Source organism: Trichomycterus rosablanca, chromosome 1 (assembly GCF_030014385.1).
Source record: "Trichomycterus rosablanca isolate fTriRos1 chromosome 1, fTriRos1.hap1, whole genome shotgun sequence".
NCBI lineage: Eukaryota > Metazoa > Chordata > Actinopteri > Siluriformes > Trichomycteridae > Trichomycterus > Trichomycterus rosablanca.
The window spans coordinates 37926941-37944110 of NC_085988.1; the positions used below are offsets into that span (position 1 = coordinate 37926941).

The following is a 17170-nucleotide window of genomic DNA, read 5'->3' on the forward strand; positions in this document are numbered from 1 at the left end:
ACCACTTGGGTGCTAGAACAGAGAAGAGCCTTGATGCTCGTCTTCCTTTAGTCCTGGGTGGAGGCTCAAGTCGAGCGAGACTAGTGGCTCGGAGGTTGCGTGGTACAGAGCGGGGTTTGATTAGACCATGAAGGTAGCTTGGGGCTGGTCCATTTTTGGCTTTGTAGGCGAGCATCAGTGTTTTAAACTGAATGGGTGCAGCTACAGGAAGCCAGTGAAGAGAACACAGCAGTGGGGTGATGTGGCAGTGTTTGGGCTGGTTAAAAACCAGACGGGCAGCTGCATTTTGAATGAGCTGCAAGGGTTTAATAGTGGACATGGGAGCTCCTGCCAGAAGGGAGTTGCAGTAGTCCAACCGTGAGATTACAAGTGATTGGACCAGAATCTGGGTAGCTTCCCTGGAGAGAAATGGTCGAATCTTTCTGATATTGTACAGGAGGAACCGGCACGATCTTGTCATGTGGGCTATGTAAGGAGAGAAGGTCAGCTGGTTATCCAGGACAATACCAAGGCTTCTTACCTTATCAGATGGTCTGATCTGGGAGTCATCAAGATAAATGAAAAGGTCCTGGGTTGGAGACTGATCTCCGGGAATGAGCAACATCTCTGTCTTGCTGGGATTAAGTTTCAGATGATGAGCTGACATCCATTGTGAGATATCTCGCAGACATGCTGAGATGCGAGCTGAGACCTGTGTGTCTGAAGAAGGAAATGACAGAACGAGCTGAGTGTCATCTGCATAGGAGTGGTAGGAGAAGCCATGGGAGGCTATGACCTTACCCAGAAAGCGGGTGTAGATAGAGAAAAGAAGTGGGCCAAGTACAGAGCCCTGAGGAACACCGGTTGAGAGAGTGCATGGGGGAGTTATGGATCCCCTCCATGACACTTGGTTGGAGCGCCCTTCCAGGTAGGAGGCCATCCATTGCCATGCTGAACCTGTTACTCCAAGGTTGGAGAGAGTGGACAGGAGAATGCTGTGATTCACTGTGTCATGTCTGTATGTAGATGCCCGACGGGCTTGATAGAACTGCTGGGGATTTAAACCCTGGACCCCAGCAGTAGTGGGCTAGCATAATTTACTGCTGCACTACCTAAGCTCCACCACTTATTACATGTTATTAGATGTCACAAGCATTGTTGTCAGTATTGTTATATATTTTATTAGACACAAACAGCTCCTCCAGAAGACTTCACTTCTCATATATTTACACATCATGAATTATTTAATTGCTGGCATTTTTGGTTACATGGATAGTTAGAGCAGTCAAATGCAGCACACATGAACATGTCATTAAATTTTAACACTGATCAGCCAAAATAAAAGTGATACACAGCCCAATCACTTTATTAGTAACAGGAGAGACCTATAATGCCAAATAGCAGGTGCTAAATCACTAATCATTTATATAGAGATTGTAGGGCTGGGCGGTATGACCAAACATTTGTATCATGGTATTTTTTAAGATTCTGACGGTTTCATGGTATGTCACGGTATGTTTTATTTTTTGTGGCTTATTCTACTGTCATAAGCACACAGAATATAAAAGTTTGAATTTCACCATGTATATAATAAAGGTTTTGAGTTCTATAAGCTTTGCTTGGCCTCACAAAATGACAATAAATGAATCAGTACTCGTGAAACAGGTGCAATATGTAAAATTTTTATTGTTTATTTTATATTTAAGTATTATACATTTACCATTAGCTCTCCCTTTAACAAATGAAGCAAACTCCACTGTACAACTTGACCACTGGTCTGTTGTAGAAAAGTGGACAACTTTAAATATGTCCGATTCCAGTTTGCTTATAAAGTTGATTTAGCAACTGACCTGAAGTATTTTCGCTCTGTATAACATACCTGGAATCCACTGTTTTAATAAGTGCTCTGAAAGCTTCTTTCTCGACGGTCTGTAGAGAAAGCGTGTCCGTAACACTATTTTTGCTCATGTCATAATTAGATAAGCTAGAAGGAAAAGCATCCAGTAAGCAACAGTTTTGCAGTTGGGAACACTTTGTTGATAAGGAAGCTTAGAGGAGCATGGCCAGACAGGTTTATGGTTACTAAACTAACTGCTAAATCCAGTAAAGTGTTTTGAAATAGAGTACCATAACAAATTTACACTATGAACTGTGCCTATCTAACAGAAATAACTCTCATTAACAATGAAAACTTTAACAACTACTTATTGCACAGGAATTCTCTTTTTATAAGTTTCTACTCTGTGAATCACTGCCATCCAGACCACCTACGACACAATGAAGGGAAATAACTGAATTAGCATGAAAAAATAGTTTCCTTCCTCCCTCCCTCTGATCTCCAACTAGTCGATTCCACAGTGTTGCTGATATGATGAGGGGGAAGTTTCCAACGCTAGATCATTTCCCCTGTTCAGATAGATGTCCTCCTACTTAAAAAATAGAAGGTCAGATTCTTCAAATAGGAGTAAAAATGTGGTGTTAAGGATAGGGGATAAAATGTGACCTGTTTCCTGTAATATTATATTGCTTTGTATTGAATGAGGTTTGTCATTTTAGTGGTCTATTTAATTGTTGAGGATTTTTCTTATATCCCCCTATTTTAGCTGTGCAAGTTGTTGATTCTGACTGGTATTGCTGATGTAAGAGTATGTACTGTGTGTGGTAGTATCTGGTCTGCTTCGTGGTATGTTGACATACTACTGTTTGAATTATGTAGGTGTGTGTGTGTGTGTGTGTGTGTTTAATTAATAGGTGGACCGTGTGAAGTTGCACTGATAACCTACTTTCTGTTACGTTACATAATAAACTGCAGTTTAGAATATATGTAATGCCTGGTAGACTTATTTATATAAGTGAAACTTTTGTTTGATCTGTGCTAAAAATTAAGGAGCTAAAAATTCTGTTAAGCTGATTAATCAGTGTATGTCAGTTGCTTTAACTAAACCAGCCTTTACGATTGTGTTTCTGTTGTTCATTTCATTTCAGTTCTATTAATCGCTTTGTCCTGGTCAGGGTTGCAGCAGGTCCAGTTCCACCAGGAAACTCTGGACACAGAGCAAAAAACACCTTGGATAGAGCATCAATCTATTGCAGAGCTTTGGCTCTGGATCCTAGCAGTGGTGGGCAACTGTATTAGACCCCTGTGCCACCCAATAGAAAAATGTTAAATAATAACAATAAAAAATGTGGTCAAATGCAGTTTGTCGATCCGATCAGTAAAAACACATCCAGAGGTAATCAGGGATGCAGACGGTCTCATTTTTGTTTGTAATGTCCTGAATTGACCGGTTCTCAACTATAGAGATCGAGGCAGACAAATCTAACCTAATAATATATATATTTTTTTCATAATTTTATTAGATTTTAGCTATTTATTACATTCGGAGCTACTAAATGTTACTATATTTTTCTAACTGATATAACCATTAATTAAGATCTGATTTGTTTCTTTCTGCTACTTTTTAGTAATGTCTGTGGTTTAGTGCTGTGCATACATTATGCTAATTAAATCAGAAAAACACAGTATGCTACTCTTCTGTTGATTTTGATGCCTGATTTTGTAATAAGCAGCTTTGTGTTGGAGATTGATAAATTGTGCAGTGTATGACATCTCGTCAACTTGTAATTGCATCGTGTCAGAGCCTGTAGAAGCAAGAGACGTTTTATTTTGTCACCATCTTTGAATGCTGTGACTCTTATCTATGTACATTTGGAGAGACCTATAATGCCAAATAGCGGGTGCTAAATCACAAGTCATTATATAAAGATTGTAGGGCTGGGCGCTATGACCAAAAGTTTGTATCATGGTATTTTAATGGTATATCATGGTAAGTTTTATTTTTTGTATGACTGGGACTTTTTATATGTCTGTGGCTTATTCTACTGTCATAAGCACACAGAATATAAACAGTTTTAAATTCACCATGTATATAATGAAGGGTTTAAGTACTATAAGCTTTGCTTGGCCTCACAAAATGACACAATATATGATGAAATCAGAAACAGTTGCACTAAATACACTGTTTATTGTTTATTTAATATTTAAGTATTAAACAATTACCCTTAGCTCTCCCATTAAAACTGGCAAACTCCACTGTACAACTTGACCACAGGTCTGTTGTAGAAAAGTGGATGACTAAATATCTCCGATTCCAGTTTGTTTATAACGTTGGTTTAGCAACTGACCTGATGTTAGACATACCAGGAATCCACTGTTTTATTATTGCTCTGAAAGCTTCTTTTTTCATTGTCTATAGAGAAATCGTGTTCTCGAATATGTGGACTGTTAAATTACTGTTGCGTTTGTAATGTTGTTGTTTGCAACAGCCGTTGCTCAACAAACCGTGCAGTATATAGTGTTTTAGTCTGTTCTAAACTGCCGACACGGCTCATTCCTTTGGTAGGTTCTTCTGGTACACATTTGGTCTTCATCCTCCATCTGTTTATGTTTTTTTCACCATTTTGAGGAAACCCCTCTCATCTGTTAATACTGTCATGCTACTGTTACCTGGCTAACTCATGAGCTGTATCTAATCTGCACAGCGATCCATAGCGCTTTTAGCGGCAAACCTACTGAAACCTACAGCTGTTGTATTAACTATGCTACGGTATGGCAGTATTCGAAAAATCCATATGGTGTGAGGAATCAAAGACGGTATAGTGCAAAGACGGTATAGTGCTGGGCGGTTATGTACCGTCATAACCGCCTAGCACTAAACAATTACTGACTGTAGTCCATCTGTTTCTCGACATGCTTTTTTAGACTGCTTTCACCCTGTTCTTCAATGGTCAGGACCCCCACAGGACCACCACAGAGCAGGTATTATTTGGGTGGTGGGTCATGCAGTGACAATGACATGGTGGTGGTGTGTTAGTGTGTGTTGTGCTGGTATGAGTGGATCAGACACAGCAGCGCTGCTGGAGTTTTTAAGTACCGTGTCCACTCACTGTCCACTCCATTAGACACTCCTACCTAGATGGTTCACCTTGTAGATGTAAAGTCAGAGACGATCGCTCATCTATTGCTGCTGTTTGAGTTGGTCATCTTCTAGACCTTCATCAGTGGTCACAGGACGCTGCCCACAGGGCGCTGTTGGCTGGATATTTTTAGTTGGTGGACTATTCTCAGTCCAGCAGTGACAGTGAGGTGTTTAAAAACTCCATCAGAGTTGCTGTGTCTGATCCACCCATACCAGCACAACACACACTAACACACCACCACCATGTCAGGTCACTGCAGTGTTGAGAATGACCCACCACCCAAATAATACCTGCTCTGTGGTGGTCCTGTGGGGGTCCTGACCATTAAAGAACAGGATAAATGGGGGCTAAAAAAGCATGCAGAGAAATAAATAGACTACAGTCAGTAATTCTAGAACTGCAAAGTGCTTCTATATGGTAAGTGGAGCTGATAAAATGGACAGTGAGTGTAGAAACAAGGAGGTGGTTTTAATGTTATGGCTGATCAGTGTATGCCACATTAAAACCAGCCAACCAATTTAGTTCTCCTGTGATGTTTTTCTTACAAAAAGCATTTGGTAGCACTTTGTAACAAGCTAATTAATGCTTTTAATGATTGTTCACCACATTATTCTCACCTTGTGGAACTACACTGTTGTGAATGGATAAGAGTGGATGAGAAGGTTCATGCCATTTCTTTTTTCTTATCTTTTGACCACACTTATTTTCACCAGAAGGTGCAGTTATTGCCCTTTGTGAGTGGAGGGTTGTTGCTTTTGTAGGTTCACCCTGATTCAGAAGGACTGTGCCATCCGCCCTATGCTATGGATGGCTGGTCCCCTTGCCACGCTGTGGGTGATGTTGCCATGGCAATATGGAAGATTTTCATGCTCAGGGAGTGGCAAAACAAAACATCATCAAAGAGAGGAAGCAAGAATGAGGCGAAACAAGCACTTAAAGTGAGCCAGACAACTCATTTGAGCATCAGCTATAGTCTGTACAGGCTTTCACCCCAGTCTTCACAGTTTTAGTTTTGACCAACCTCATTAAAGTAAAAGTGATTTGACATGCACTAAATTGTCAAAGGTTTGATGACAACAGAATAGCATATTTGAAACCATTGCAATTAATATTGAATCTGTCCCTATTTTATTAGAATCGTTTTCACCACTATTTAGAACAGAACTGCAGAGATTCACTTTCATTTCAGCTACAAGAGAGTAAGTGAAGTAAGGCCTGCTAACAGTTGGAATTCTAATTAATTTTAGCTATGCTGAATGGGGTTAATGTCAGGGTTTTGTGCAGGAAGGTCAAGTTATTTTACACCAAACTATGCTTACAGCAAACCATTACTTAATAGACTGTTAAAATCTACGTTTGGCAATCTGGGACTCCATGGTCTAAGCTCATCCATTGAAACCCAAGCCATTTAATATTGTGGCTGTCATGTCATGTTCTGTCTTGCTTTATAAACCTGTATGGCTTTTTGTTGCTTTTAGAAATGTTAACTTTACAGTGACATTAATTTTAGGTCAACCCAAGAAGGGCAGAAATTGAATGAATTATTGGAATGATGGCATCCAATGACGGTAATCACAGTGATCACAAGTAAAGACACCCAGCTACCCTGCATAAAGCAGTGCTTATTTCAAATTTAGAAACAAGAACCAACTTCACCCAACAACCACTAATGCTGGCAAAAAGTAAGCTAATAAGCTAAAAGTGGAAAATACCCTCACATAAATATTTATCCTTTCTAAAGAATAAGTGCTTCTACTCTAAAATCTTCTGTAGAGGTTGTTTTGCTTTAACTTAAGTCTTTATCAGTTGAATGATGTGGCAAATGAACAAAAATGAAGGGTGTATATTGTTATTAACAGAATATTTTAACACTGCCATGTAGGGCTGGGCAATATGGCTAAAAACTCATATCTCGATATGCTTTTGAGAAGTGACGATATACGATATGATATAATGTAAACTTAAAGTACAATGGCAGGCCACCGCCCGTATTTTAGCTTATATTGTTTATAAGGTCTCTTAAAAACACAAAACATTATAGTTCTGATAAATTCTGACTAATTACACTGTTTATATTTTGTATTATTACAGGCTGTATTTGTATTAATATTAACAACATTTATATCAAACAAACCAGCAGAATCTCACAATCACATTTCTGCTCCGTTTTACTTCAAACAAATGAGCATCAAAAAAATCACGAAAAAGTTTAATATTTGATAATGCTTTGCTATCATTGCAAAATGAAATCGCATGGAAAACAGCAGCACCGCACAGCAGTATAAAATCATAACGGCAGCTTACCTTGGAGGCCATCTTTTATATTTCCAGAATAAAAAAAATCCATATTTAACTGTGTTTATCCACCTAACTAATGAAAACTGTCTTAGATCATTTAACTTCATTTATTTTCTCGGCTGTCGCGGTTAAAAGCTGAAACTGGTAATTCGTTCACTTATCCGTCAATCATACAACAACCAATGAAGAGAGAGATTCAGAAGCTCTGATTGGTTTATACATCTGAATCTCTTGAACCAGAGTTGTTTTCCACAGAGTGAGCAAAACGAATGAATCTTTAACATAGATAAGAGCACAGTTTTCTGATTCAATTCCAATGAATAATTCGTCTGAAAAGAGTCGTTTCTGACTCAGTGATTCAGTTTCCATGCTCATAAGCAAAGGAAAGCATTCCGCACAGCGGAACGTTCTCAAATGGTAACCTGTGTATTCTATGCATACTCGATATATCGAATATGGTCATTTTCAACATCGTGTAAAAAGTATAATCGAATATATCGATATTTACGATATACCGCCCAGGCCTACTGCCATGTCACAATTATTCAAACCCTACATAATAGTGCTGATATTAAAACCTAATGTTAGTCTGTAAGATCTAACAGAATGAATAACGACCCTTAATTTGCTTCAGCTGTGATTTATTATTCAAACACCACCCAGAGTTTTAAGTTTTCAAGGTGTGTTGGTGAAAAGTAAGAAGCTGTCACAAAGGCTGAGAGAGGCACCAAAAGGGCAATAAGTAAAAGATAATTTGCAAGACCTTGAACACTCGTAAAGTCATGTTGGGAGTATTGATGAGTTCCAAAGTTATGGTGCATCAGAAAACCTGCCTGTCTGTGGGGGAAAGGCCAACATTTTCTTTGTGGCAATTATTATTTCAAGCACACTTTCAAGTCAAGCAAAGCTTGGTTTAGGAATCAGTCCTGGTCTTCGTGGTGTTTATATTTAAATCCCGTAGAATATCTTTGGTGGAAGTTAAAGTTAGTTACTGCACAAAATTCATCAAACCTCAATGAGCTGGAAGTTTTTTTTATGAGAAGAAGTATTTCACAAGTAGGCTGTCAGAAGCGTGTAGGCACTAACTGAAATTGAAAATATATGTAGTTTTTTTTGCGGTCAATGAAATGAACAATTACATTTTCTTTGTACTTTATGATACTTTTAATTTATACATTTTAATGTTCAATTATATAAATAATAAATTTTAACTGTATTTAAATTTTTTATATAGTATACATTTTTTGTATTACACATTTTATAAATGAAAGCTTTTGATTACAATGATTACAATATTAGGGTGCATCAGTGGTTGGCTGCTGATGTCCCAGCCTAGTGCTCTAGTGCACATCTTAACGACTGCCGCTGTCTGTAGGCAGCACTAGTGCTGCTCCACTGGGGACTTAACATTCTCTTTGGGATAAACAAGACAAAGATGGAACAGTTGTTGTTTTTTTGTCTCATTTTTGGCTAACATTGAAACAAACAATTACATTTTCTTTGTACTTTATGCCACATTTAAAATAAATCATAACCATAGTGTAACAATGTACTATATTCACTTAACATGTAATTGCATTTAGTTTTTAAAAATCAAAACATGTTGGTAGTACAAATGGTTGTTTATAAGTCAAAGCTTTTAAGAATAACAATTACATTATTAGGATGCATTAGTGCTTTAAGAAATAAATTGACATTGAATATTGTGTATTGATTTCCTTATACAAATGTTTGCTAAATCTAACAAAACATTGAGATGATTTAAATGATCATGATAAGCTAAAACTATTTTTTTTTTTTTGCATTTCCTCCAATTGTCCTCCCAATCTAGTTGTATCCAATCACCTTTTTACCTTACGCTTTCTCTTTACTGATGTTGACCTCCACTCTGACAGAGGAGAGCAGTGACTAACACACCCCCTCCGACTGCATCTTTTTACCTGCACGAGGCGAGTTCAAAGGTGGATCAGCTTTGTGTACAGAAAGCCACACTCTGATCCTCATTATCCCTCGACTCTGTGCAGACGCCATCAAACAGACAGCAGAGGTTGTAATTGCATCAGTTAAGAGGAATCCCCTCCGGCTCCCCTCTTGAACAACAGTCAATCGTAGCCTGCCGGGTAGCAGAGCTGAAATTCGAACCGACGAGTTTAAGATGTCAGCTCTGGTGTGCCAGTGTGTTTTACCGCTGCGCCACCTAAGCGCCAAGCCAAAACTATTGTGATTAGGTACATCTGTAAAAAAAAGTGCAGATCTACACATCTACAGATGTCATGCAGAAAAAATCAGTGTGTTTGTTTGTGTGTGTTTAGTTTTAACAACACAATCAACTTTTGTAAGTAGAAATAGCACTGTTAGAGGCTTTAACTATGTATTGGAATAATCAATGAATTTTTTTTAAATTATATAGTATTTATGCTCCAGGCAAAGCACTCTAAAGCTTGACTGCAAGTTCCACCCAGAACATGAGGAAGACATGCATCAAGACTCTTTTCTGTATTTGCACCCAAGTGGGGTTAAGGGTTAAGCTACTGGACTAGTAATCAAAAGGCTGCTGGTTCAAGCCCCACTGCTGCCAGGTTGCTGCTGTTGGGCCCTTGAGCAAGGCCCTTAACCCTCAATTGCTCAGACTGTATACTGTCAGAGTACTGTATGTCGCTTTGGATAAAAGTGTCTGCTAAATGCTGAAAATGTAAATGGTGGAACGAACTTCCCCTGTCCGTTCAAACATCTGAGTCTCTCACTGTCTTCAAAATACGATATTAAAACCTAATGTTAGTCTGTAAGATCTAACAGAATGAATAACGACCCTTAATTTGCTTCAGCTGTGATTTATTATTCAAACACCACCCAGAGTTTTAAGTTTTCAAGGTGTGTTGGTGAAAAGTAAGAAGCTGTCACAAAGGCTGAGAGAGGCACCAAAAGGGCAATAAGTAAAAGATAATTTGCAAGACCTTGAACACTCGTAAAGTCATGTTGGGAGTATTGATGAGTTCCAAAGTTATGGTGCATCAGAAAACCTGCCTGTCTGTGGGGGAAAGGCCAACATTTTCTTTGTGGCAATTATTATTTCAAGCACACTTTCAAGTCAAGCAAAGCTTGGTTTAGGAATCAGTCCTGGTCTTCGTGGTGTTTATATTTAAATCCCGTAGAATATCTTTGGTGGAAGTTAAAGTTAGTTACTGCACAAAATTCATCAAACCTCAATGAGCTGGAAGTTTTTTTTATGAGAAGAAGTATTTCACAAGTAGGCTGTCAGAAGCGTGTAGGCACTAACTGAAATTGAAAATATATGTAGTTTTTTTTGCGGTCAATGAAATGAACAATTACATTTTCTTTGTACTTTATGATACTTTTAATTTATACATTTTAATGTTCAATTATATAAATAATAAATTTTAACTGTATTTAAATTTTTTATATAGTATACATTTTTTGTATTACACATTTTATAAATGAAAGCTTTTGATTACAATGATTACAATATTAGGGTGCATCAGTGGTTGGCTGCTGATGTCCCAGCCTAGTGCTCTAGTGCACATCTTAACGACTGCCGCTGTCTGTAGGCAGCACTAGTGCTGCTCCACTGGGGACTTAACATTCTCTTTGGGATAAACAAGACAAAGATGGAACAGTTGTTGTTTTTTTGTCTCATTTTTGGCTAACATTGAAACAAACAATTACATTTTCTTTGTACTTTATGCCACATTTAAAATAAATCATAACCATAGTGTAACAATGTACTATATTCACTTAACATGTAATTGCATTTAGTTTTTAAAAATCAAAACATGTTGGTAGTACAAATGGTTGTTTATAAGTCAAAGCTTTTAAGAATAACAATTACATTATTAGGATGCATTAGTGCTTTAAGAAATAAATTGACATTGAATATTGTGTATTGATTTCCTTATACAAATGTTTGCTAAATCTAACAAAACATTGAGATGATTTAAATGATCATGATAAGCTAAAACTATTTTTTTACTTTCAAACATAACCCTTGCTATCCTTCAAAAATAATTGTTGCTGAGCACAACTGCATACAAGTTGCATACACATGTGCCTATATTGTTCATGTTCTATATTCACATAATTATAAGGTTTTTGTTTTGTTGTTGTTTTTCATTAGCTTTGTAAGTTGGCCTGCAATGTGTGTATTTTCTAGCAATTGTCAGTTTTGCTATTCAGATAACCATTTTGTTAAATAATATACAGTATTTGTACATCCAAACAAGAAAATGCAGTAAGTTTAATTTTTCATTGGACGCATCATGTTATTTGTCTGAATGTTTAGTGCATAACATGAGATGTAGAAATATGTTACAGGAAACTTAGCTGGGGTACATGCAGTAAATAAAAAGCAGTTTTATTTACTGGATGTACCCCATGCAGAAGGGGGGGGGGGGGGGGGGGTTCCTTTACTTGGCTTTATTCAAGTAATTAGTTAGTGGTGATGAGCAGTGGCATAGTTCTAACTTCATCTGATTAAGTTCTTTAAAACATACCAACCTTTTTTGCCAAACATAGTGCCTGCTGCTCTGCCACATGACTCAAGTCTTTGTCTCATCAGACCAGATAATCTTCTTTTTTAGACCAGGTGATCTGTTTAGCCATCTTTAAATGGGTCAAATGTATTCAACTCAAACTTCTAGGTTCTATTTAAATGTAAATATTTCTGATAAAATGCTTTTATTCCTAGTATCTGCATACATTAGTATAAACTTCCTTACTTAAATGGGTGGCATGGGGAACTGGGTTTAATACATTTTCATTACATTACATTTTCAGCATTTAGCAGACGCTTTTATCCAAAGCGACTTACACAATGAGCAGAACACGATGAGCAATTGAGGGTTAAGGGCCTTGCTCAGGGACCCAACAGTGGCAACTTGGTGGTAGCGGGGCTTGAATCGGCAACCTTCTGTTTACTAGTCCAGTACCTTAACCACTGAGCTATCACTGGCCCCATCACTGGGTTTAATACTTGCCTCTGGTCACTTCCTGAGTGATATTCAGCATGTTTAGTCCCCATGTCTTCATGGTTTCCTCTGACTGTTCTTTCCCTCTGTTTTTAGCCTTTCATTACATTCCCAAAACATTCAATAGATGGCTTATTTACTTTTAATTGCTCCAAGGAATGAGTGATAACTAAGAGGCCTTATATAAATACATAAACCAAAACCTTAGCGTTCATATTAGATTCTATCAATAGTTTACAGTCTTTAAGGCTGACAAGGGCTTAGGTGCAGTAGTGGTCACAGTGGAGCCTATCCCTTTTTTGCACAAGGCAGGGTACACCATGACCATACACCATTCAATTAAATGAAATGTAAAAATTGTTTTACAACAAGAGGCAGTTTACAGTAGCCAACTCACTGGCATGCTAAAAGGAAACTGGGACACAAGGCTGTTGTTGGCAAAATAAATGTCTTTTTGCAGCAGTAGTGTTAAGTTTTCATTCATTACTTTTGGCATGATTTGTTTAATTTTCGAAGGTTATTCATTCATAGTCCTTCTGGACCTGGACAAAACCCTTTTAGGCACAGGGAAAACATTGCAGCTGTATTGCAATGTGCAGTCCACCCCACAACTCTGACTCATATGTTTAGTAACAACCTTGCTTTTTTAATGAACATTCATTTGGCAATTAAGAATAAATAATTACTATACAATAGACTTTCTGCTGTTATTAACACACTGACATGTCTGTCTTTCTTCTCCACAGCTGAACAAGCAGCAGCTGCAGGCGGTAAAGGAGCGTTTTCAGGCATTCCTGAAAGGAGAGACGCAGATTGTAGCTGATGAGGCATTCTGCAATGCTGTGCGCAGTTACTATGAGGCAAGACTTCTTGTTTCTGTTGGAAATACATTAGTTATCATTTTCACATATATATAAACAAACAATCCACTATTTAAGACATTGTCATGCATCCTGCTACTTTTTAAGTATTTAAAGAATCATCATATTGACATTTTCTAATTTCTAATCTAATAGTTTTGCCCATTATGTTAAAAATAATACTTAAAGCAACCATCAATTCAGCATTGTCAAATTTACATATAATCATAAAAAGTAACATAAAGGGATCTTTAGAGTTGTGTGATAATTAGCCACATACTGTATGTATGGTCCTGTTTTTGTATTTTTTGTGCAATCATCGACTCCGTTTAGATCCAAAAGATCTATAAACATTCCTGGTTGGAAATGACTCATTTATTTATTGTGGCACAATGAGAAATGTGTTAGAGGGCCATCTGCCAGTTGGTTCTTTAGTGAGCCATATGTAGTTGTTGTATGTCATTTTTCTAGCTCTATTCCGGGTGCGATGTAACCTGTTAAATTTAGATTATATATATCCCAGTTAATTCCAGTTAAACTTTATGGCCCAAGTGTTTATCTAGAGCTGCTGTGTGCATCATTTTGAAATGCAGGTACACACGTAAATGCTAAGCATGGAAACTGTATATCAATCCGAAACATAGACGTTCCCAAAATAAGCACATAAAATGATTGGCTTTAAAGTGATTAAATCACAGTTACAAACAGCTGCACAAGTGGGCTGCATTATTATTATTATTATTATTATTAATGCTATTATTGCTATTATTGCTATTATTATTATTAACTGCATGCACCAACAATAAAAACAATTTGTAAGATTGCAAAGCATGAGGCAACTAGTTCCAAAGATGCCGAATTGTATGTACTTCTAGGTGCATCAGTCAAAAAAATTTAAAAATATTTATTTTTATTAGGGATCTTCAAAAAGTTTCCGCACTTTTATATTTTGGTTGGAAATGATGAGAGAGGGAAGAGTAGTAATTGGTCGTGTCAGAGAGCTTATAGTCCGGATTTAGCACTATCTGATTTCTACCTTTTTGGACACTCAAAGAAGCTTTAAGGGGAAGAAGATTTTTATGTGGTGATGTGAAAGCAGTGGTGCATCAGTGGCTACGCGCTCAACCAAATAAATTTTTTGCTGATGGCATTAAATAGTTGGTACGACGCTGGGAAAAATGCAGGGTGATTGTAGAATTCTTAAAATTCTTAATACATTCATAAATCTTCTTAATAAATTATTAATAAATAGAGTTAAAAAACAGCTTTATTAAAACAGTGTCAGAAGTCAGAACCGTGTATGTTAAACACAGACAAACAGCCTCAGCGAAGTGGAAAAATGGTCACAAGTGGAGGCTCACAGATAGTTACAGGAAAGTTGCTAACTGACCCAGTTAAACAGCCCCCCCCACAGAAAATTACCCACAGAATATATGGACCTGGTGAGCCTCTTAAAATAAAAACCAGTGTAAAAAGACACATAACTTTGTGCACACCACCTGGCTCTGAGCAATAGAAACATTTAATATCGTTTGATGAAAGATCTATGCAGCAATTAATAAGCCAAAATGTGCCTTCACCTACAATCTCTGCTGCCACTTGTGTGGTGGAAGATCTATAATGGTATGGGCAGCTATCTGCTGGAAATAATTTGGTCTGATAATTGTGTTTCATGGTTGTACAGTAAATCAGCTCATAAATATGAGGCAGTTTTACAGGTACGCTCTCTTCAGTTGATGTTCCCATGTTCTAGAATGATAATGGCACCATTCACTGTTTAAACGAGTGGCTTAATGAACAAATGAACAAAGTCAAGCATTTCCAATTACCAGACATAATAATTAGTAAACCTTAATGGAAGTTTTAAAGCTCAGACTGCAATTTAGATCTTCACATCCTTTATCCCTTAAAGAACTTAAGTCCTGCATGGATTGTTCTGTTGATAAAGGGTGGCTTTGCTTCTTTATTAATTCATTAATAAGGTAATGGGTTTGCATTGTTTTGTCTGTCCGAACTATAAACACCTTCTTTTTACTTGTATGTTTTTTAAATCAAGATAAACATTAGCAGTCAGGTCTGAATACTGGCTTTAAGCAGATCTTGTTGCTAGGGTGATGTGAACATTAGAGACAAGCTAAATATTTGCATCAGGATCAGGAACAAAATGATTGAGCCTTGTCTTTTTGATCAAAGCAATTAGATGTCATGTTTCTGAAGTGCTGCTCAATAAAAACACAGTATATCCTGATTTGATATTTATTTTATTGTGAGCATAGACAACCCCTGCAAAATGGCAAGAACTCAACCCAGCTGCAAAATAACTGTGCTTTAGGTGTGAATTATTCGTTGTTAACAGGTTCCAGAGACTGCATATTTGTTGGTATGCTTCAGTGAACCAAATCAGATAAAGATATAACTATCTAAAAAGAGCTTCCTCCTCAGGTTTAGGGTGAAGTGGTCTTGTTTCTTTTTAATAAGCATCTGGTAAAAGATTAGAAATCGATTGGCAGTAATGGCTTGTGTGGGATGCTAAACAAGGTTATTCCTCAGTATGTCTTCTTAGACTTAATTGTCTTTGGCCTGCTGTGTTTTTCTTTGAAACTTTACTTCCCTGTGAATTTGGAACATGTTTGAATACATGCATATAATAACATATACACTGATCAGCCATAACATTAAAACCACCTCCTTGTTTCTACATTCACTGTCCATTTTATCAGCTCCACTTACCATATAGAAGCACTTTGTAGTTCTACAATTACTGACTGTAGTTCATCTATTTCTTTACATACCTTTTTAGCCTGCTTTCACCCTGTTCTTCAATGGTCAGGACCCCCACATGACCACTACAGAGCAGGTCTTATTTAGGTGGTGGATCATTCTCAGCACTGCAGTGACACTGACATGGTGGTGGTGTGTTAGTGTGTGTTGTACTGGTATGAGTGGATCAGACACAGCAGTGCTGCTGGAGTTTTTAAATACCGTGTCCACTCACTGTCCACTCTGTTAGACACTCCTACCTGGTTGGTCCACCTTGTAGATGTAAAGTGAGAGACGATCGCTCATCTATTGCTGATGTTTGAGTTGGTCATCTTCTATACCCTCATCAGTGGTCACAGGACACTGCCCACGGGGTGCTGTTGGCTGGATATTTTGGGTTGGTGGATTATTCTCAGTCCAGCAGTGACAGTGAGGTGTTTAAAAACTCCATCAGCGCTGCTGTGTCTAATCCACTCATACCAGCACAACACACACTAACACATCACCACCATGTCAGTGTCACTGCAGTGCTGAGAATGATCCACCACCTAATTAATACCTGCTCTGTAGTGGTCCTGTGAGAGTCCTGACCAATGAAGAACAGCATGAAAGGGGGCTAATAAAGCATGTAGAGAAATAGATGGACTACAGTCAGTAATTGTAGAACTACAAAGTGCTTCCATATGGTAAGTGAAGCTGATAAACTGGAGAGTAGAAACAAGGAGGTGGTTTTAATGTTAAGGCTAATCAGTGTATATTTCTACATTCTCTTATTTAGTGTACCTTTTCCTTTGTAAAGAGTGGATAATATACAGATATTTTATTGAAGTTTTTTGTTATTTAAAGAAATATCACAATACAAATGACACAAATTTGAGTGCAATTACAGCTGCAAAACATATTGGATTTATATGTACAAGCTTTGCACTCCTGGATTAGAGAAGTGTATTCTATTCTATAGCACAGATCCACTCAAGCTTCATCACATTGGATGTTTGATTGGGTTTAGGTATGGGCTTTGGTTGGGTCACTAGTGTTGTACTGGTTGAAAGATGTCCCACTTCAGAACTTTGTGTGCTTCCTTGAGGAGTTGTTCAGAATAGATGTGCTTGTATTTTGCAAATTTTATCAATGCCTTTAGTCTTACCAGTCTTCCTGTCCTTGACACTGAGAAGCACTTCCAGCACTTGACCATGTTTTACTGTAGTGATGGTATTAGCCATAAAAGCGTTCTTCAGAGAGGATTTTCTCTGACTTAGGTTCTCCCATGCACAGGACTTTTTTTTTAGTTTTCCCTAGCAGTGTGTTCTT

General features: G+C 37.6%; 1 protein-coding gene across 1 annotated transcript in view; it reads left to right on the forward strand.

The window, feature by feature from the left end:
* Positions 1-13258, forward strand: part of LOC134310714 (calcium-dependent secretion activator 2-like) — a 47805-nt gene extending 34547 nt beyond the window's left edge. Inside the window, exon 2 of the mRNA XM_062992344.1 lies at positions 12986-13258. Coding sequence (XP_062848414.1) covers positions 12986-13156 — 171 coding nt within the window. The 3' untranslated portion in view covers positions 13157-13258. The remainder of the gene's footprint in view (positions 1-12985) is intronic.
* The last annotated feature ends 3912 nt before the right edge of the window (positions 13259-17170 follow it).